The sequence below is a fragment of the Lampris incognitus genome, chromosome 15 (assembly GCF_029633865.1).
Source record: "Lampris incognitus isolate fLamInc1 chromosome 15, fLamInc1.hap2, whole genome shotgun sequence".
In the NCBI taxonomy this organism is placed as follows: Eukaryota; Metazoa; Chordata; class Actinopteri; order Lampriformes; family Lampridae; genus Lampris; species Lampris incognitus.
The window spans coordinates 37,446,523-37,470,258 of record NC_079225.1 but is presented as its reverse complement, the minus strand read 5'-3'; the positions used below and the strand labels follow the sequence as shown (position 1 = coordinate 37,470,258).

At 46.2% G+C, this 23,736-nt stretch overlaps 1 protein-coding gene across 1 annotated transcript in view; it reads right to left on the bottom strand.

Annotated features, from left to right (window-relative positions):
- The window catches only part of cnih3 (cornichon family AMPA receptor auxiliary protein 3), a 111,246-nt gene that overhangs the window by 81,257 nt on the left and 6,253 nt on the right, over window positions 1-23,736 (bottom strand). Inside the window, exon 2 of the mRNA XM_056295018.1 lies at window positions 13,575-13,643. Coding sequence (XP_056150993.1) covers window positions 13,575-13,643 — 69 coding nt within the window. The remainder of the gene's footprint in view (window positions 1-13,574; window positions 13,644-23,736) is intronic.

Below are 23,736 nucleotides of genomic sequence, written 5' to 3'. Positions count from 1 at the left end.
ACTGAGGATACACAGGACAGAAGAGGATAAAAGGGAGGCCACTATCGTATTGCTCCTGGATGTAAAAATTAGTTTTACAGGGTTAAAGCCAAGGACAAAACAGTCAATTTTCACAAACTGCTGCTAAAAAGGAGAACAGTACTGAATCATTTCTGTACCGTCAGAACTCTTCATTTTGCCAGAGTCCAGAATAAGCCCACTTTGTATTGACGATCTCACTCAAAAGTTAGAGCACGAACCTGACTGAACGTCTGAGTATCCAACATTAAACCGTCTACACCAGTGTTTTGACCGTGGTATCCCAGACATTGCTCACATAAGGTGCCGCGCAACATGATGTAAACAAACTACACACAGAAAGCGTTTGTATATGTGGCATCATATTGTCATGTCAGACCTCTCAGACATGTTTTGCGTCACAGTGGCTCGTTCACCAGAAGCGTGTAACCTAGTGTGAACCAGCGAGCAACCAACGCTAGGTGCCGTCGTAGTGGGCTAAAAGCTGTTAGCGCTAACTAGCTAACGCTAGGGTTTAGCTAGTCATTAGTACCAGGGGGGTGCCAGAAACAACAATGTGACAGACAACTATACAAACTGCATATGGAAACATTATTCACATTGTATGCCATCATATCCCTGTCTATGGCCAACACCACGTAGCATGTATTTGTTTTGTTTAATGTTCAAGGTTGATGTTATTGATTCATTCGCCGGCGGTTGCAGCTACCTTGACTTACCTGCTATTGACAGGACGATCCAGTGTTTCATCTGGGATATCTTTCAGTTAAAGCATTGCCACCTTCAACACATCCACCTCCTGGCATAGTATCAGAATCAGAATCAAGTTTATTGGCCATGTAGGTTTGCAAATACACAGAATTTGACTCAGGTTTCGTGGCTCTCTCAGTGTACTTAGCATAGAATAATGACACGACAACGCAGCGCTCTTCAGATATATTAGCATGCTGAATAAGTGCACCAACGGTGTTCCACACCAGCCTCCTGACGGCAGATGGACTCAGGTACGGTGGGTAACAACCACACTTGTAGTGATGTGTCGTAGGTTAGTTTACATTGTTACGACAGTGACCCCCAGAGGAGTTACCATAAACTGATTTATGGCAGCGCCTAGCGGAACACGATAAAGCATGTTAAACGGCTCTTCTGCGTTGAGTCAATCATGGTTATTTTAGCCAACCAATACGTGGTGCGCCCTTGCCACAAAAGATATAACGGCCTCCCCCCCCACTTTTATATGTTTACATTTGCCATGTTAGTCATATAATTGTTGATTAGAGTTGAAATACATTTAGTCAATCATGTTGACTCTATTGACTGCTTCATGTTGACTTTAAAACCTGACTGAATAAAAATCGTAAACTTACTAGATGATACTTGTCAAAATGCTGCTCTCGTGACATTATCTTAGAGCATTTTTAAGCGGTATTTATTTGATGGACTTAAAGAAAAAATAGTCACACCCTAATACTTAGAGACTATTCCACTTCTTTCTGAGAGTTCACTCACAGTTCACACTGTGGAGCCAGTTGCAGCCTGCGGCATCCAGGTTACATGTTGGAAAGTTTGCCTTGAATGAGTATTAGACCAGCAGTCAATGCGCAAATGGATTACACCCACATATACACCCACAGATACACACACAATTACTCATACACCGTAGAGCAGTAATTCCCAGAGACTGGGTCGCGACCCAAAGGTGGGTCGCAGGAGATTTTATTTGGGTCGCCAAATAAATTTGTAGAATATCTGCAGTACACCTTTGAGCCTCCCTTTGAGGGAGGTTGGTATTTCTACCACATTCACGGTTTCCACCAGGAATAGAATGAACGCTGCACCCGACATGCGCGCTGCGCTCTCCTCTTGAACACCGGACAGGAATGCGATGCTAAAACGCAAGCAGGCCCAGCTATCACATTAGCAAGGTGTAAGTAAAATTAATATGCACAATTAGATATTTGGAGTAGGTCTAATAAGACAATATTCAGAATAAGTAAACAGCACATAATGGTCTTAATGAAATTTGATGTGGTGTGGTTTGACTGGTGTGGTTAACAAATTGACTGTTGGCTGTTCAAATTGATTGAGTGATTGTTTGACAACAAAAGCTGCACTTAAACACAAGCCTACTTGTTCTGATAATAGGCACGAGCATTTCAAAACACTTTCAACAAGAAACGTGTTTGACAGTACTGAATGTTTGTACTGTTCTGATCAATTGTACTTATAACATTGAATGTAATATGAAAGGCTAGTGTACATACTGATGAGAGAGAAAAAACGAGAGCCCTTTAACTCCGCCTAAATGCACTTATTTTGTCTCGTTTATAAAGTATTTAAAATGTGTATATGTTTTCAATAACGTGCATAAAACGAAGTTGCAATTTATCAAACGTATATATCTCTTCAAAATGGTGTACATATTCAAGATAATATAAAGTGATGCGGAAATGGCAGTACAAATGGTTGAGAAAGTTCATTTATGCAAAAATTCGCTCATCTCACGATTTATAGATAAGGCCTATTGTGAACTGGGTCATGACGGTTTGTCATTTTGAAAAAGTGGGTCCCCAGAAACTCTGCTTTAGAGGCATTTATATATATATATATATATATATATATATATATATATATATATATATATATATGTGTGTGTGTGTGTGTGTGTGTGTGTGTGTACACCAGGTTTTTTTCTGTCCAAATAGGGACATTTTGGTCCCCATTAGGATAGAAAAACCTCAAACGTCTACCTTGTCAGGACATTGTATGGGTCCCACTGAGGAAAAGGGTCTATTTTAGGGTTAGGACTTGGGTTTAGGGTTAAGGTTAGAATTAGGATTAGGTTAAGGTGAGGGTAAGGGTTAAGGTTAGGCATGTAGTTAAGATAGTAAAGGTTATGGTTAAGGGCTAGGGAATGAATGTAGTTAATGAGGGGGTCCCCACAAGTATAGGGTGACATGGTGTGTGTGTGTGTGTGTGTGAAGGTGCAAGGTTCTCCATCTAGTGAGGTTCCCCAGAGGCAAGAAGGCTGACAGAAACCACTAATTAGACTGCCCCATTGTAGGAAAGGATGACAAAGGAAGAGAAAGGCAGAGAGAGAGAGAGAGAGAAGGAGAGGAGGTGAGAGACATTGTGTTAGCATGAGACGGAGAAAGAGAGATCATATTGTGTGTGTGTGTGTGTGCGTGTGTGTGTGCAGAAGGTCTATACGGCAGATTACAACACTCAAAGAGAATGTAATCAATTCATGATTGATAAGCCCCTTTGGTGAAACACAGTACGGAGGGAGGAGGGAGGGAAAGTTAGGTGGAGAGATGAGCGGGGAGAGACAGAGAGAGTGAAAGCATGCCACAGCTTGACATCTTATGAAAAAGGAGGATATTCGCTGTTGTTCAAAACGCTTTTAACAATAATTGCTCATATAGAAGTAAAATCTATTCTGGAGTATCTTTGAAATTAATGATGTTACATTATGACTGTTTATTATGCACTGCACCCAACCAGTATGTGGATGCGAATGTAAGTGTGTGTGTGTGCGCGTGTTTTATTTTTTTAGAAACCAGCACCAGCATATTCCCTCTCATCGTTAGTTTGATGACTCATGTTGCCCATTCCAATGTTCAGTTAAAAACTGAATCCCTTGATGCCCTCCAGCTTGCTATATAGAAAGAAAGAATAAAGCCACTTTATTTTGTCATTGTCACTCTTCTTAAAGGGACAATTCACCAATTTTCGACCTTATACCTATCTCATGAGAGCCACTTTATTGACATTGTATTCTTTTTTCTTTGTTTTTCTAAATTTATTTCTACTTTTCCCCTTATCCCACCCGATTAACCCAATGGCATATAGCCAGAACTCTTGTCGAATAACTCCCCTGGCTCACGTTTCCACAGGAAGGAGATGGGCGTAACGCCAGCTTCCTTCAAACTCGTGTCGGCTGCTCTCGCTATTTTACACGCTGAAGCCTCGCATGGATTGCATCACCTTCAAGCCGCGAAGGAGGCGTAGGGGGAATGCTTTCAGTTGCTTGGCTGCAGGCGCCCGGGTGGGCCAGAGGGGTCGCTGGGTAACGACGAGTCCCCGAACACTACACCGATCTACACCCACTATCCCTTGGGTAAGGGTGGCCTAATGAAGGCCTTACCCTGTGGACGCTCTGGCCGTGACGGGTTACGGCGAGACTGGGATATGAACCTCCCAGCCACATGATGAGCGGACTGCAAGAACGGCGGTTTATTCCGCTCGGCCACCAGAGTGTTGACATTGGATTCTAACAATGAACTGTATTCTTACAACGCATGTGTTCTCTGCATGTAACCCATCCTATTGTTTAGGAGCAGTGGGCAGCTGCAGTGCCCGGGGACCAACTCCAGTTCTTCTTTCCATTGTCTTGGTCAGGGGAATAGACGGGAGTATTAACCCTAACATGCATGTCTTTTTTTCCCCAATTGTATCCAGCAAATTAGCCCACTGTTCTGAGCCGTCCCGGTCGCTGCTCCACCCCTTCTGCCGATCCGGGGAGGGCTGCAGACTACCACACGCCTCCTCTGATCCACGTGGAGTCAGCAGTAGCTTCTTTTCACCAGACAGTGAGGAGTTCCACCAGGGGGACGTAGCACGTGGGAGGATCACGCTGTTCCCCCCAGTCCCCCCCCCGAACAGGCGCCCTGGCCGACCAGAGGAGGCGCTAGTGCAGCGACCAGGACACATACCCACATCTGGCTTCCCACCTGCAGACACGACCATTTGTGTGTACAGGGATGCCCGACCAAGCTGGAGGTAACACAGGGATTCGAACAGGCGATCCCCGTGTTGGTATGCAACGGAATAGACCACCACGCCACCTGGACACCCCCATGCATGTCTTTTAGATGGTGGGAGGAAACCGGAGCACCCGGAGGAAACCCATGCAGACCCGGGGAGAACATGCAAACTCCACACAGAAAGGACCCGGGACGGCCTGGGGTTCGAACTCAGGACCTTCTTGCTGTGAGGCAACGGTGCTAACCACTGGACCACCGTGCCGCCCGTATTATCGTACCGCAAACAACAGACACGTTTGGATGTCTGTGGGAGCGATCCATTTTTTTTTTGTTAAGGGGGTGGCGTAAAACCCATGCCAGGGGGTTTAATAGATCTCTTTAGAGGTTTTTCTTCTGAATTTTTTGAGAGTTTAATCAACGACTGTGTTACAACAAAAGCAAGAGAGGAGGTAAATTCATGACTCGTTTATATAACGCTGTGAAAGGAATAATAAAACCATGTGAAGAAAGGAAATGGTGACAGGAGAGAGAGAGAAGGAGAGAGGGAAGGAGAGGGAAGCGGAGCTGTGACAGAACACCGAGTACCCGTTCCCTCTCACTGAATTCTGTGATGCGTTCAACACATCCCATAATGATATGTAAATATGACAAAATATGAAAGCGTTACTGAGTGGGGGAATCTGGTCTGATGTACTGTCTTCAAAGTCTTGAAAATGCCTTTCGAGCTAAATAATTCTTTTCAGATGGCTCTCTTAAGAAATCCTGATTCAACAATCTACCCCTCCCTCTCTCTAAGCCTTTATCTGTCTCTCCGATCCTCCGCCCCCCCCCTCTCTCTTACATGCTCCCTCCATCTCTCACCCTCCAACTTTTCTCCCCATAGCCCTTACTCCTCGTTCCCCCAAGGATGTATAGAAGTCAACTCCTGAGCTTTTATTTAAAGTCCTGCACAAAGCTCTAAGTCAAAGTCACCTCCGAGCTAACTGCCTGCACTGTGGCGCCATGCATTATTAAAAGAGCCAGCTGCAGTAGTCAGAGCCCCGAAGACCCGAGGGGAAGGGATTTAGACGCCTGGAATTCATCCTAAAACAACTTATCCAGGGGCGGCCTTTCCCAAGGTGGCCGAAGCTAATGCTAGTTTCTCCACCGAAATCCCTGGCACACTATGTTTGTGACTGCCACTGTGGCATTTCAAATAGCAATGGATGGTTTGGTTCAATATGACACACTTACAGTATACCCACCATGTTGAAAATGTGACCTCAAAAAACAAAAAAACAAAAAAACAAAAAAACAGGTTTATGGCTATTGAATAAAACTGGAATAAGACCTTTCATTTACTGTACTGCATAGAATACACCCATGATGATTAGCGACAATATTTATTTTTCTTTTACCACAGGATCATTTACATTAAAATATTTTTTTTTGGGGGGGGGGGGGGTTCCCCGTTTTTCTCCCCAATTGTATCCAGCCAATTACTCCACTCTTCCGAGCTGTTCCGGTCGCTGCTCCACCCCCTCTGCTGATCCGGGGAGGGCTGCAGACTACCACATGCCTTCTCTGATACATGTGATACAAGCAGTCACCAGCTGCTTCTTTTCACCTGACAGTGAGGAGTTTCACCAGGGGGATGTAGCGCATGGAAGGCTCATGCTATTCTCCCCAGTTCCCCCTCCCCCCGCACAGGCACCCTGACCGACCAGAGGAGGCAATAGTGCAGCGACCAGGACACATACCCACATCCAACTTCCCACCCGCAGACACAGCCAATTGTGTCTGTAGGGACACCCGACCAAGGCAGAGGGATTTGAACCGGCAATCCCCCGTGTTGGAAGGCAACGGAATAGACCGCTACGCTACCCGGACGCCCAGAAATTAAAAATATTTCGATTTTCCATATTACAGTTCATTCTCCTTTGTAGGAATCGATGGAAACGCATGCAATACCTGGGATCAAAGTTGGGGCTAAATCAGAATCAGAATCGACGTTGTTGGCCAAGTGTTGCTATGCACATGAGGAATTTGACTGTGGTTCACCGAAGCTTCTAGTCCAAGAAAGTTGAATCAGTTCATCTGGATGCAGATGAACTGATACAGCTTTCTTTGATTTTCTTACCTGGATAAATTGAGCATGCATAAATAAAGACAGCAGCTTCTAGCACTTGCAGACATCACACTCACACACACACACACACACACACACACACAAAGAAAACAAAACCAAAAAAGAAAAAACAAGAAATAAATGCAACAACAAACAGGACACTGGAGGCAAGCGTGTATGCAAAACAGGTATGCTGCTACTATGCAGAATCTTATGGTTGAGAAATCAACAACCTATGCCCATATATTATACCATATTGCTTATATACTATATTGCCCATAAGCTATACCATACCATACCACAACTCCACAACCCATCATGCCCATATACAGTGCTATATACTCACACTGCTATATTACACTATATTATTTTGTGTAACAGAAGTATGCACTATATATTCACCTACCATCCACCTCACGAAGGCAACTGATTATACTTACCATTACAAACTTAGTGTTACTGTGTAACCTATATTTTCACACAATGAAGTTAACTTGTTAACTAAGGTTTGGGAGCAGGGCCACTCCTCTAATCACCTGGCAAGCCTACTTATATACCTGCTCAACCCATCCAGCACTGTTTGTCTCCGCTGTCTCGACCCCCACCCTCCCACCCCCCCTCTCTCTCTTTCCCTGTCTTGCATTCACCCTTCTACTTCAACCCTCCCCCTACCCTACTCATCCCTCTTCACATCCATTCATCCCCTCATCCCTCACCCTACCCATCCCTCTTCACATCCTTCCTCCCCTCGTCCCTCCTTTTCTTCTCTTCTCTTTTCAGACACCGTCTGGGGTCCATAGTCGGCTCGGGAAAACCATTACCTGAGACAGAACGCCCACCCCGAGTCTCCTCCCCAGCCACCGTATGTCAATATGTCCCAGACGGGCCTAATCAGACTACATCCACCCTCACCCCCCCTAATTTGTCCCCGTTTTCCTCTCCTCATTACACCTGTAAACTGACATTGCTGTGGCGTGGTCCTTGCTAATGAATTAAGAACAAAGACTTGAAGCCGAGGTGTGATACAAACAAATTGCCAAAATCAGAATATTACTGAAATACAACTGGTACACTGCTTCCTCCAAATTAGCTTACGCTAGCCCAATATCTACTACTACTACTTTCGGCTGCTCCCGTTAGGGGGCGCCACAGCGGATCATCCGTTTCCATTTCTTCCTGTCTTCTGCATCTTCCTCTGTCACACCAGCCACCTGCATGTCTTCCCTCACCACATCCATAAACCTCCTCTTTGGCCTTCCTCTTCTCCTCTTCCCTGGCAGCTCCATATTCAGCATCCTTCTCCCAATATACTCAGCATCTCTCCTCCACACATGTCCAAGCCATCTCAATCTTGCCTCTCTTGCTTTGTCTCCAAACCGTCCAACCTGAGCGGTCCCTCTAATATAATCATTCCTAATCCTGTCCTTCTTCGTTACTCCCAGTGAAAATCTTAGCATCTTCAACTCTGCCACCTCCAGCTCCGCCTCCTGTCTTTTCGTCAGTGCCACTGTCTCCAAACCATATAACATAGCTGGTCTCACAACCATCTTGTAAACCTTCCCTTTAACTCTTGCTGATACCCTTCTGTCGCAAATCACTCCTGACACTCTTCTCCACCCACTCCACCCTGCCTGCACTCTCTTCTTCACCTCTCTACTGCACTCCCCGTTACTTTGGACAGTTGACCCCAAGTATTTAAACTCAAATGCCTTCGTCACCTCCACTCCTTGCATCCTGACCATTCCACTGTCCTCCCTCTCATTCTCACATAGGTATTCCGTCTTGCTCCTACTGACTTTCATTCCTCTCCTCTCCAGTGCATACCTCCACCTCTCCAGGCTCTCCTCAACCTGCACCCTACTCTCGCTACAGATCACAATGTCATCCGCGAACATCATCGTCCATGGAGACTCCTGCCTGATCTTGTCCGTCAACCTGTCCATCACCATTGCAAACAAGAAAGGGCTCAGAGCCGATCCTTGATGTAATCCTACCTCCACCTTGAACCCATCTGTCCTCACATCCACCCCACTTTCCCCACTCACATTTAAAGCTCATTGTTTCTCAAAATACATGTTTCCAATACATTAATAATGCCTAGCTAAGCTTCCAAGTAAGTTACACCAACAAGGAATGACAAGTAGCTCACATAAAACGTAACGAAAGAACATGAAGTGATGTAGTGATATAGCTCAATACATAAATATTATCGTAAAGTATTAGAGTAAATATGCCAATATAGTAAAAATTCAGCTAGTGTCTGTGTGAGTTATGAACCAACGAATTTATTAATTGGAAAGAAGTCTGTAATATGCAGTATTAACGCTTCAGTAGGCAACGTTGAACACTCCAATGCAAATCCTTCCGCCTCTCTCTGATGCCTCGTATCACTCCGCTAAGCCCCTCCCACCGAATGACAATGCAATGTCAAGGCGAGACTTGTGAAACTTGTATCATAGTTGATAATCCGTCATTTTCAATGTAAAAAAAAAAATTTTTTTCTCTTCTTCTTCAGTGAATCGCTTAGTTACACTAATATTGTTCATGTGAAGCAGCCATTTCGAGTTGGTCTTGTTGATTTTTAAGGTTAGCATTACAACCACACGCGCATCTGCATTTGCAGGACAACCCATAGATACAGTCAGGTGCTGTGTCCCAATTCAGGGTCTGCATCCTTCGGAGGGTGCATTTTTACACTACGTACATTAACGTGCTATAAAAGACTAGTATGTCTTAGCATGTTAAGACAAAAATGAGTGAATTCCATGCACAGTGTGGACCTCAAGGACCCCCTATCCTGCATATTTTCTTTGCAACCCTGAATAGGCACCTGTTTGTAGTTATTCAACCAATCAGCAATGAGTTTTGTCAGACGTTGCACACCTTGCATAATTAAGTGCTGCGAGATGATTGGTCCAGTAAGTACAAGCAGGGCTACCTATGCAGGGTTACAATGGAAATCTGCAGGATAGGGGGTCCTTGAGGACTGGGTTGAGAAACACTGTATTAGCCCATGTTTTGGCGATGTGCTATACCACACAGGGACCTCCTCGCACTGCACCCTGAAGAATTACAGGTCCCTGGAGGCTCACACTTTTTTTTTTTAACCAGTGGATTTGTGGGGGTGGTGTTACATCACAAAATGTCAGGGTGCGACATTTATTCGTTTCGCTGCGATGGGAAGCCATCCCGGAGGGTTACCGAAAAGCCTCCTCGGACCTGGGTTGCGGTGCAGGGGAACAACGACGGCACGTAGTCCGGGTGAGCCTCGTGTTCTTTATTTAAGCCTGCATGCAGCAAGGCGGCCAACGCAGTACATTTTTAACTGGGGAGAAGTGTGAAGGTAACGTTCCTTTGACTTGTTGTAAAACGTGACGCGAGTAAAGCTCAGCAGCCATTCTCTCTCATTCCGTCCCTCTCTCTCGACCCATCAAAGAAAGCCCCAATATATCCCTTCCCCCACTGACGAAATAAAACGCAGGTGTGCTGCCTCATCCAACATGGCGGAATGAGGGGGCGGGGTCCTGCCCACAACACAACTAACCCAACATTCATGCCACTTGTAATAAGACACGTTAGTCCCTAGCTAACGGATCTGACCCTTTAGCCGAGCGGTTAGTGATGTCGCCTTGTGGTGCAGTACACCCCGTATCGAATCCCGCACCGGGCAAGAAAATAACCGGTTACATTGGTGGCAGCGGTGGGATCCGGAAGTGCGCAGATCCTCAGAAGTCTCTTCGGAGCGCGGGAAGAACAAAGCGCGAGGGCGCGCTTCCGGGAGAGGGTGACGACTGTAAATTACTAATATGACCCGTTAGTCCCTAGCTAACGGGTCTGACCCTTTAGCCGAGCGGTTAGCGATGTCGCCTTGTGGTGCGGTACACCCCGTATCGAATCCCGCACCGGGCAAGAAAATAACCGGTTACAATATATAACACTTGGATAAAGCAAAGTTACCTGTTATGAAGTGCCGACTACACACGTACACGTGTCGAGATGGAGGATCCCATAAATGTCCTGACATATCCTGCCGCCTGATAGCCTGCAGCCACTTGGCTCTCCTTGCCGGTTCCGTTTTACTCGATGTGCAGAACGCTACGCAGCAACTTTTCGGCACGGTAGCGAGCAAAGATCAATAGTAATAATAATGGTAACAGTAATAGCAAAGATCAACCATCTCAAAAGGTCTACCCGCCTTAACCGAATGTTTTCGCCCACGGCCTAACGGATGTGACGTTTTGTGGGCGTTTCCTCAACGGCCGACTGCCTCTATAGGAACGCCCTCTCTCCGAACTGACCCGTGATTGGCTAAAATCTTCCCTTCCGGACTAGATTTTCTAAAACCTGACAGTAGCGCCCCCAAGGGGTGGCCAGGGCCACCCTGATACTATCCCTGGCCCCCCCCCCCCCGCTGGCCCCCCCAGCCACGAGTCGCATATGCAGAATATGCTTCTATCTGATATTTTACATTAGGTGCTGTTCATTTAAATCAATAATGTATATTTTTCTTAACTCTCATATTGACAGTTTTCAACTAGCCTATACAGTATACTACAACAGCGTCATAGAATTCCCAAAATTCACTCATGGCTTTTGGTTTTGGTGTGCCACCCCAAGATTTTCAGTGGCCCCATTTGGTCACCCCTATGAAACATTTCTGGGGGAGCCACTGAAACCTGAATACAGAGCCAAGAGGAGGTGCAGAAGTCTCGTTTTCTCTCAGACCACTCGAATTACAATATGCTGAAAGGTCATTATGGATTCCCCCCCCCCCCAATGACACCATAAAAAAACTACCTACCCCAGCTTTAAGTGGGTAGGAAAATCACAAAGGTAAAAAAAAAAAAAATCAACAAAATAAATACAGATCTGGGAACCATTGCTCCGATTAAGTGGTATGAGTAAGTAGTTCAAATAAATTACACTATCAAATACAATCTGTGCAGCTATTAGTCCTGGGGAGATAATCGACCAAATAACTGTCAAGTGAAATGTCAGACCCATGACGTTCAAATAAGTCTTTTTTCCAGCAGACTGGATTCAACAATATTCTTCTACTACTATAATTCATGCTATTCTGTTCCACTATAGAAAGACCTTGTGGGGATCTCTAACCGTACCCATCCTCCAAGACAAACCCTAGCTGCAACTTTAAAACAAATGAAATGTTACGGCCATATTTCACCCAGCCTTTAAAATTCATCATTCTTATTCCAGAGGAGGCAGGCAAAGCTGTTGTAAGATAAAACCGGTAAGATACAACTTGACATATTGGAAGCAACAACATTGTTGCTGCAAATATCTCAGATGTTGGGTGAAAACGTTTCACCTTCAAAGTATCTTTTTTTTAGCAGTTAACACATTTCTGACATTATATTTTTGAAATTATACAATCTTGAAGGTTTCTCTACGAGCCCAAGGTTGAATGTGTTTTTCAGTGCACAGAGAAAAAAGCCACTCCTCATTCCAGACAGCCAGAATAGGCAGTTCTGTTGATTAAAGAAAGCATGAAAAATCATTTACCAAAAAAAAAAAAAAAAAAAAAACCAACCCCACAGGAGTACCTTTAAGAGTTAGTAGTTCTTGAACTTTGATTGGAAATGTTAAAACCAAAATTTAACAACAAAAATGATATAGCTGCCTCAAATGGCTCAATCAGGGAACGAAAACACGCCATCTTTTTTTCTTTTAACCCCCCCCTTTTCCCTCCCCAATTGCATTTGGCGACCCCACTCTTCCGAGTCGTCCCGGTCGCTGCCCCACCTCCTCTGCTGATCCGGGGAGGGCTGCAGACTACCACATGCCTCCTCCCATACATGTGGAGTCGCCAGCTGCTTCTTTTCCCCTGACAGTGAGGAGTTTCCCCAGGGGGACGTTGCACATGGGAGGATCATGCTATTCCCCCTTGTTCCCCCTCCCCCCCAAAGAGGTGCCCCGACCGACCAGAGGAGGCGCTAGTGCAGCAACCAGGACACACACCCACACCCGGCTTTCCAGACACAGCCAATAGTGTCTGTAGGGACCCCCGACCAAGCCGGCGGTAACGCGGGGATTCGAACCGGCGATGTCCGTGTTGGTAGGCAACGGAATAGACCGCTACGCTACCCGGACGCCCTCATCTTTTGGTTTCAACAGTAACTTACTGGATTTTATCCAAGTCTGCATTGGAAGAACTGACACTTTAAAGATAATATGCTTCATGAATACTTGATGCGTTGGCCTTAAGTCAGTTGACGGGAGCCTGCTTGTCAGTCAGGAAATAATCACAGCAGGGCGTACAATACCGGCATTCAATATTAACGAGGCTGGCAGAGAGACAGACGGACGGACGGACAGAGACAGCGATACACACACACACACACAGTTACGGAGGAGGACAGCGACGGGGAGGAGGACAGAGGGAGCAGTGAGATGGGTGAGCGAGAGGTTGGGGGGAAAAAAGACTGACAGAGACAGAGACACAGAGAAGCCCCTGGCTGTGTGCTTATGTGTGTGTGGCCACTGGCAAATGGATCAAAGTCTTTACAGCCACACATAGTATGTGCCACACAACATGGATGCACACAAACACACACATGCACGCACACACACGCACACATACACACACACTCAAACGGCCAATCCATGCAGAAACATGCACAGCAGATGAATAACAGCGCTCGGAGCGGGGAAGGCAAACCTACCGCGTGGAGTGGATTACCCTGATCGATTGGCACCTTGAAGTCGGCCTGCAGCTCATCAAAAGCCGTTATCTGACAGACAGACAGACAGACGGACGGGGGAGAGTTTGAGAAAGTGGGGGAAGAGATTGAGAGGACGAGAAAGGGGAGGGCATGAAAAGGGACGGGAGAGAGGAACGAGAGATTAAAAGAAAAAACAGATTTTTACTTTTTCTTCCCCTCCGCGGATAAAACCGTGTCCTCGCCAACCCGCATGCAGCGGGGAGATAAACCGAATCTCCCCCCCCACCCCGGGTTGAGAGCTGAGAAACTCCCTTTTACTAATGCCACACTCCCTCCTGCCATGTGTGTGTGTTGGGAATAGCACAGTCACCTCATCGGCCATGAAAAGTCCAGTTATCTGGATTAATGGTGGGCTGCTCATCATTCATATTGTCTCTACTTGTAAAACTGCACCCAATACCCCACTGCCCATGTTTGCATGCAAGCTAGGTGACGTGGGGGGGGGGGGTCAACACCATGATACCGCCCCAGGTGATACCGGGATGGTTGCGCAAGTTCAGTGCTTGAAGCCGCGCCATTGCATCCACGTTAAACACCCAACGTCAGCACATCTGCCACATTTGCTGACATCACAAAAGGTTGACGTGTCCATCGGCCATCTGCATATAAATAAGGCCGGGCCGGATTTGGTTCCACCTGGCTCACGAGCCACTCATATTTACAGGGCTGTCTGGGTGTAAAGAGTAAAAAGCAGGGTGGCAGTGTCTTTATGCACGCTCAGTCATCCAGGGTGGTAGTGCTGACCCCCCTCTCCAACCATACAACACATTTAGTGCTGCACAATGATCAATATCACACGAAGCCTCGTAACAGTACTGTATAGCATGTTTTCTGCTGGACCATGTGCCGGATGACAGCTACGGCTACTAGAAGCAGAAGCTAGAGTGCTCATTTTGAAAAAAATAAATAAAAATAAAAATATGAATATTTGTAGCGTAGCGGTCTATTCCATTACCCACCAACACGGGGATCGCTGGTTCGAATCCCCGTGTTACCTGCTTGGTGGGGGGGACCTACAGACACAATTGGCCGTGTCTGTGGGTGGGAAGCCGGATGTGGGTGTGTGTCCTGGTTGCTGCACTAGCGCCTCCTCTGGTCAGCCGGGGCGCCTGTTTGGGGGGGGGGGAATTGGGGAAGAATAGTGTGATCCTCCCACGTGCTACATCCCCCTGGTGAAACTCCTCACTGTCAGGTGAAAAGAAGTGGCTGGCGACTCCACGTGTATCGGAGGAGGCATGTGGTAGTCTGCAGCCCTCCCCGGATCAGCAGAGGGGGTGGAGCAGCGACCAGGGTGGCTCAGAAGAATGGGGTAATTGGCCGGATACAATTGGGGAGAAATGGGGGGGGGGGTGTTGTATGATTTTATGAATATAAAATATGAAAATGTTAAACACAACTGTTTTAATGTAACTGTTCAACGATTTTTGACACAAACCTTGATACTAATAGTGTAGAGTGTCTATGTGTTGGATATTGATCTGATTTTTTTTCTTTAGATGTCTTTTAACCCTACTGGGCTATCTGCCCAAGAATCCATGAAGGGGGGAGGGGGGGGTTCCAAACTATCTTTTGTTCAAGAGGAGCGCATCAGTGTGGCTCCATGCACGTTCATGGGTGTACATACACTCATGCACAGTGCACATAGAGCACCATGCACAGAAAGTGTGCACTGTGTGTGTCCTCCTGTGTTCAGCTGCACGCACACAACATGCACGCATCACGTAGCAAATTCAACTTCACTGCCAGCTGTATGTTTTTGCATGTTTTCGTCTTTTTGTGTATTCCTCTGTGTGGCACATATGCAAATCGCATCACACCATTTGTGTTCAGATAAAATAAGAATGGGAAACGGAGAAAGCAGTGACATGTATGTTTGTGCCTGTGTGTGAGAGAATGGGGTATTAACATGAGAGAGAGAGAGAGAGAGAGAGAGAGAGAGAGAGAGAGAGAGAGAGAGAGAGAGAGAGAGAGAGAGAGAGAGAGAGAGAGAGAGAGAGAGAAAGAAAGAGAGAACGGGGTATCCAACCAATCCCGGGTTATTTCCCTGAGCCCGCCTCCGCAGTGACAGGCTGCCTTTTACATGTTATTTCCCAGTGGAATCTTCCTGGCTCATTACCTCTCACTGTTACAATGTATCGGCGTTCCCCTGGCCATACCGCATAGCCGCAAGAGCATACACAGACACACACACACACACACACACACACACACACAGCCTCCATGGGCAAATACATCTGTGCAGATGTGTGCCAACAAGCCACTATGCACACATCATGCATGCACAGCACACATGCACACACAAATACAAACAGACGTGCACGAAAAAGCACACACTACGCACAAAACTGTAAATACCGAAGGTATTACAGTATGAAGTACATCATGGGGGTGGGGGGGGGGGTGCTTCGCGCGGGGCTCACCCGCTTATGCGCGGCACACCAAATTAATACGATACAGCGGCTGCGCCGTTGACAGGCAGCCACGTGTGGACGGGCTCGTTGTGAGGCTCCAGCCGAAATCACAAGTCGGCTCCTCTGATGTCGGGCGGCTCAATCAAACTTGAACGTAAACATCCGCCTCGAAGCCGGAAACCGCCCGACCGACACTCGTATCGGCAAAGTCACCCACGTGCACTCCCTTCTGGGTCTCTGTTGACGATAAGTGTGGGCCGCTTCTTTGGCAAGGAGGGGGGGAGGAGGGTGGAGGGGGGGGGTCTGCTTTAAGGTGGATGTTTGCTGTAACAGAAGGCTTTGAAGTGCAGGCTGGCAGGCAGGAGCCGCGAACAAACTGGCGCCCTCTGCTCCTCCTCTTGGCACGGCAACGCCGCGTTTCAACACGCGGCTCTGTAGTTGCCGATCCACCGACACTTTGCTGCGCGTGCGTGCGCGCGTGCACGACAGACGGCGCGAGATGGGGGAGATTGGGGAGAAAGAACGGGGGGGGAGGGGGTAAACGCCTTGTCGGATTGGTTACGTTGTCGCGTTTGTGCGCGTGTACACGTTTGCCTTCGTAGCTTCTTACTGTCAACGTGTCAGGCTGAAACTGCCCCCCGCTCGCGCACTTCTCCCTCGGCGTGGCAGCCGCGCTCTGCTCCGGGGCATTCATATGGAAATAACCGCATTAAAAAACAGCAAAACAGTAATGTGGAAAACATCCATTCTAATGTAAAAGACTACATGGTCCGCTTCAATTATTCAGCCTCTCGCCTCAATTATTTAGTGGGATGTTTAAACCCCCTCGAAACAGGTTAATTCTGCACGTAGCCAGTCTCCACCGACCTCCGAGTAGTCATTTAGACCACAATGCAGGCGGTGCCCTTCGTTAAGCCTTCATATGCAAATGTCCGCTTAAGGTTGAATTTACGAAGGTTTAAATCAGGAAATGTGGTCTGGCGCTCACAGCAAACGACTGGTAGAAGAGAATTTCTGCAGAAGGCCCATGGCTGGGACCGAGAGGCGGGAACAATAACGGGGGGAAATTGGCAAAAATTGTGTGAATCTTTCAGGGCCAGAGACAACTGGTGTCTTCCGGTGTCGTGTAATGTCGGTGGGTGGTGACAGGGTGAGGATGAACCGAAACAAAACGGTTGACAGGTGCCTAGCAGGAGCGTTTGTATGGGTGACAGTCTGCAGGGCCTGTTACTAGGCTAGGGACTGAGTCTGCAACTGGTAGTCTGCACGAACACAACACAGAAGAACACCTACCAGTAAATAATACAAGGAAGGGGGAAAGAACGAGAGGAGAGGGATGAGTAACGTATCGGTTTCCATTTCGTCAGATTTACCACGTTTGGGGAAAAAACAACACTGGATGTGCTCATCTTCCCCCTTTTGGGATCTGAATATCAGGTATGCCCCCGTTGGAGTTTTCTTTTCTCTGTAAATAACAATAAAACGTCTTCTTGCTCCCACAGATTTTCTCGAGCGCACTGATTCCCGTGTGTGCACTGGGAGCCGGTTTGTGTGTCTGACACGGTAGAGCGGGCTTTGTAACGTGCTCTCACATCTGTGTAGGCCCGTATCTGCAGAGAACGCTGTGGATGGGGGTGGCGGGGGCGGCGGGAAAGGGAGTTTCCTTAATGCGGAGAGATACCCTGATGTGGAGGACGTCCTTACTTTACCGGGGACAGCCGAGATGAAACACAATTGTTTTCCATGCAGAGTACAGAGTGCCATGCTGTCCTACCTTACAGCTGGAATAAGCTCACTCAAGAGAAACGCTCTTCTTAAAGGGACAATTCACCAATTTTCGACCTTAGACCTGTCTCACGAGAGCCACTTTATTTGACATTGTGTTCTAACAATGAACTGTATTCTTACAATGAATGTGTGCGCTGCATTTAACCCATCCTATTGTATAGGAGCAGTGGGCAGCTGCAGCGCCCGGGGACCAACTCCAGTTCTTCTTTCCATTGCCTTGCTCAGGGGCACAGACTGGAGTATTAACCCTAACATGCATGTCTTTTTGATGGTGGGAGGAAACCCATGCAGACACGGGGAGAACATGCAAACTGCGCACAGAAAGGACCTGGGACGGCCTGGGGTTCGAACCCAGGACCTTCTTGCTGTGAGGCAACAGCGCTAACCACTGGGTCACCGTGCTGCCAAAAATCTCATGTGAATATCATAATCTGATATTCACATGAGATCAGCCGAGGGATTAAACAGTGTTATACTCTATAATATAGTGTATTTATCAGTGTATTAACTTGTGTACCCTGAAATTCCTCTATGCTGTATAGTGTGCGACCCCAAGATTTTCACTGGCCCCACCACTAAATATTTTCTGCAGGCACCACTGCCAACGATACATAAAATAAAATCACATCAGAAAATGGGTTATAACAGGTAATACGATATTGAATTAATCTGACTAGGCTGCGTTCTGAGATTTCAACTAGCTATACAGTCTGGTCACAGAAAGTTGAGTCAGTTCAGCTGGACACAACGTTTATTGAGAGAAACGTTTCATCACTCATCTAAGTGACCTCTTCAGTCTCGAGTTTTCTACAGTCAAGAGTTTTGTACATTGTGTCCATGACAGCATATACGTATACAGATGCTCTCGTTCTGCAAACACCTTCTGATTGGCCGGTAAGCCCATCGTGCAGTGACACTGCATAATAATCCACAGCTATCTTGGGACAATTACATTTGTCCCCACACCAGCAAGCGTAGAGCACCTACAACCAGCAACAGAACTATTGATAGTTGTTCGTGCTGGTTAGTGCTGGCTCTGTCTGTCTGTCAATGCTGATGGGTGTGCTGGTACACCTAAGTCAAACAGAGCCATATCAATGTTATTAGCTGCAGCTGTGTTCATCCTGCTATGCTTACATCACAGAGTACCAAGACCAGCCTGCCATGTTTTTAACCCTAAGTGGTTTTTAACCTGTACACGTCAGCGACCTTATTAAAATGGTCTAGGGTTTCAATACTGTTTAAGTTTGCATTAGCTGTGGCATAATTCAGTTCCAGAGAGCCAAATCATGCATTCCCGTTTCATCTGATTTCTCAGGCTGCTGAGGGTCAATCATCCATCTCAATAACAAATTAATATAATGGAATGGAAAAACAGTAACATCGGTGGTTTCGTCATGAATTCATGATGGGGGGGGGGGGGGGAGTGGATGGCTGGACAGACTTTTCATTTTTAGGGAGACAAGTACCGGTTTTTGGTACCTGCTTATTTGCGCCACCCTGCACATTATTACTGCAGATATGCGTTTTTCCTCAAGTCAGTAATTACAATTGTCAAATATGTGTAAAACCACCAGGGGTTTCCTAGTCTCTTTACACACAAGAAAAATCGATGCAATTCCAAGCGAGATAAAATCCATAAATCTTCACAGTAGGCCTGTCAGATAGCATTTGAAATTCGAATGTACATTCGAATTATGGTAATAATATTCGAATTTAAATATGAAAATATGAAATTCGATTTTTTGTAATATATTTTTTTAATATATTTTTTCCCCCTTATTAATATTATTATTATTAATGCACACACGTTTAAATGGAAATAAATGATGGTTTCGTGAAACGTATTTTATGAAAATAAGCATAGCCTACATCCGTAGTAAAACCGGAAATTAAAAAGCTCTTGTCAGTTCCCACGCCGAGCGGGCGGGCTCATAGAACACAGGAAATGGCGGAATCCGAGAAGAACGTTGGCTGTGACCCAAGCGCTAGCACTAGCACTAGCACATCTCCTGCGAGAGTCATTTATACTCCACAACATCTGAGAAGTTACGTATGGAAATTCTTTGGGTTTTGGGCTGTTAATGGGAAAATCGAAGAGAGAATATATCCACACCTTGGGAAGATGGCTCAGAGATACCTCGCCGTGCCAGGGACATCCGTGCGCTCTGAGCGTGTCTTTTCTGATGCGGGAAACATAGTCACCAAAAAAAGGAGCGCTCTCGAGTCTGAACACGTGGACGCTTTGGTTTTTCTCGCAAACCACTATTAGCACAACTTCTTATACTACTACAGTGAGTAGGACTCTTGATTTTATTTTTTTAAGCCCCGTGGGTCATGGATAATTTACTATGCCTATGTTACTTACGGTAAATTCGTTATCACCATCTGGCCTTTTCCTAGTCAGATTTATTTTACTTGTATGTTACTTAGAGTAGGCCCTAGTTAACATCATCTGGCCTTTTCCTAGTCAGATTTATTTTATGTTTAGGGGTGCTCAACAAGTTTTTGGACTAATATGTGCGGACAATGTGCTGGAGTTGTATGTTGTCATAAATATGCTGTTAATAAAAACACGGGCTACAATAGACTTACTCTCTCTGTATTGATTTTTGGGGGTGATATGCAAATTCAAGGTATTCGAATGCCATTCGAACCTCAGTGTGTAATATTCGTTATTCGTTCGAGGCCTATTTTTGGCATTCGTTCACAGCTCTACTTCACAGTCATTACTTTATTGATTTTGATCATTTTGGCTGGGGGCATTCTCACCAAATAAACAGAGCCAGGAAAACTGCTGTTGACAGACATTTTTTTTCAAATACTTGCAGAAACTGGAGTGCTCCATCTACCTGATGTAGCAAGCAGTAAGTCCACAGGCCATGAAGCATATTAATAGAAAGATTTGGGATAGTTTCATAATTTCTCTGAGAGAAATCTTATCAAGCATGCACTTAAGAAATTTTAAAAGTTTTCACAAACGATTTCACTTGTTTTTCCTTTTTAAATCAACACCTGGCTCTTATTCGCTTTGCAATTTTACACAATTCCCAAGCCGGACAATGTTCTTCAAAATCGCATGCTTGCAAAACTATTCTATCATTAATCTCTCAGACTGTGCAGCAATAACTCATTGAAGCAAACCAAAGCTCTTCTTTTAGCCTCTGGATGGTGAGCAAGGTGAGCCAGCAAATACACCAAACCTGGAATTTCTTACTAGAATATACTTTTACACCATTTAGACTTGGCAACAAAATGCATTTTGGGTTATCAGATAGCAATCCACTTGCACACATTTGCATATAAATCCAGGCGTTAACATAACCCGAGGCAAACTGGGGATGTGTTGTAATCTGATTGCTCAAACCACCTCAAGAGCTGGTTTAAGATGCACCGTGGCTGCAAGTTAGCAACGTGTTTCTTTGAGGCACGTGTGTCTCTCCCCCTCTGTAACGGGTGGAAAGTAGGGCTACGTTCAGCAAGAGGATGTTTCAAGGTTGTCTGAAAAATGCAGGGGATCGACGGCACGGTGACGCAGTGGTTAGCGCGGCTGCCTCACAGCAAGAGGGTCCTGGGTTTGAACCACAGGGTTGACCAACCTTGGGGGTCGTCCCGGGTCGTCCTCTGTGTGGAGTTTGCATGTTTTCCCCGTGTCTGCGTGGGTTTTCTGTGGGGGCTCCGGTTTCCTCCCACAGTCCAAAGACATGTAGGTCAGGTGAATCGGCCGTAATAGGTGTGAATGTGTGTGTGTGTGTGTGTGTGTGTGTGTGTGATTCGGCCCTGTGATGGACTGGCGGCCTGTCCAGGGTGACTCCCTACCAGCCGCCCAATGACTGCTGGGATAGGCGCCAGCATCCCCACAACCCTGAGAGCAGGATTAGCGGTTTGGATAATGGGTGGATGCAGGGGATCTACAACTGGATTTCTGTCTGGCTACTGGGGACCCATGTTCAATAACCTGTCAATGCAATTTGGATAAATTGAATGCTATCTGGATACAAGTCGCATCACGGAATGCCAAGTGTAAATGGGCCCGTTGACAGTTATGGTTCTGAAGGAGTATAAACTTGGGCCCTCTGGTTGCAAGGGCAACCTTACTCAATAGTCCCAAATTCATGTTAAACCGAAGCTTTAATTTCAGATAGACAATACCGAATGGTCTGCAACTGATGGAACCTAAATATTCAATCTTTACAATGAGAATGAGAATCTGTTTTATTAAGCCAGTTTTCACTTGCAAGTACTTTGATTTGGAGGCTTGCTCACATACATCACATTCAGCAATAAACAACGACAGCATCATAGGACCAGTAGATAGAAGAAACACGAGAGAGAAAGTAATGTCACAAATAAAAAGGAATCTAACAATTAAAACTAAACCAAAAGAACCATCACAGATTGACAGCTGTCCAGGGGGCCATACTAATGATTTAACGCTGATATTAACTGATGATAACTGATGTTGATACTGAGGGAAGCACAACTACTTTTACTGTCTGCAGAAGTTGACTGAACATACACCACATAAAAGCAATTTGAATTGTAAGGTTTGTTGAGTAGTGTTTGCTGAAGGAGGATGACAGTAGAAGGTAGGAAAGAAGTGGGAAGAAAGAGATAGAAGGAGAGAGACAGTGATCGAGAGTGAGAGAGGGAGCGAGACAGAGAGAGAGAGCGAGAGCGAGAGAGATCAACAATGTAGTCCAGTGTCTAGATGCTGTATAGTAGAACAATGGAAACAGTAAAGTCAGGATGATGGATGAGGAGCCAGCGGGGGTTAATGAACATGCGGATCAATGCTGAGCCAACTCAAATATAAGTAACGCCACTTCGATTAGCCTCCGGTGCCTGGTGCCAGAAAACCCTGTTGACTGTTTGCTTCGATGAGATCACAATCGCAGGTTTCACCTCTACATTTCCCCCCTTGATGTCTTCACTGGAATGCCTGGTGCTTCTTTCACAGACTCTGCCTACAATAACTCCTCTTGATAGACTGTAGCCACAGTCTTCATCAGTGATGAGGACTGTGGTAGGGGGCTGTCATCGTACAGTACCTCTGCCCGCTAAGGATGCGGGTTTGGCTTTTCACGGGATCAGTTTTCCCACTTGGTCAAATGGGACTTTATACACTATTCCCCATCTTAGTTACTAATGGATTTATCCATCCATCCATTATCCAAGACGCTTATCCCAGCCGGGGTCGCAGGATGCTGGAGCCTATCCCAGCAGCCATTGGGCGGCAGGCAGGGAGACACCCTGGACAGGCTGCCAGTTCAGCACATCACAGGGCTGAGACTTTCACACCTAGGGACAATTTAGTACAGCCGATTCACCTGACCTGCATGTCTTTGGACTGTGGGAGGAAAGCGGAGCGCCTGGAGGAAACCCACACAGACATGGGGAGAACATGCAAACTCCACACAGAGGACGACCCGGGACAACCCCCAAGGTTGGACTACTCCAGTACTCGAACCCAGGACTGTCTTGCTGTGAGGCGACTGCGCTAACCACTATGCTAATGGATTCAAACATTCACAAATCACTTGTTTCACAACATGCACTTTACATTTCTTCAAGGATGAACCTTTGTGGTTTTATTTTTGCACATTTTTTGAGCTAAAAACATGCTGGTAGGAGTCTAGGATGGTAGAATTGATTGCTCTCATGATAAATTCAACAAAAACAAGATGAACCAACGGCCGCCTCGGGGATGGGGTTGATCTTAATTGGCTTTGTGTTAAGTCCGGGGGCAATATACACATTAAGATCAACCCCCTATGTGCTGCCGACATCATATGGGTGCATTGAAGATGGTGAGACCCATGGGGCAGAGGCGACACATGTGCTGTCCAGCATGTTCGACCAATAAAACATCAGGCGAATAGAAAGATGACACAACTAAACTC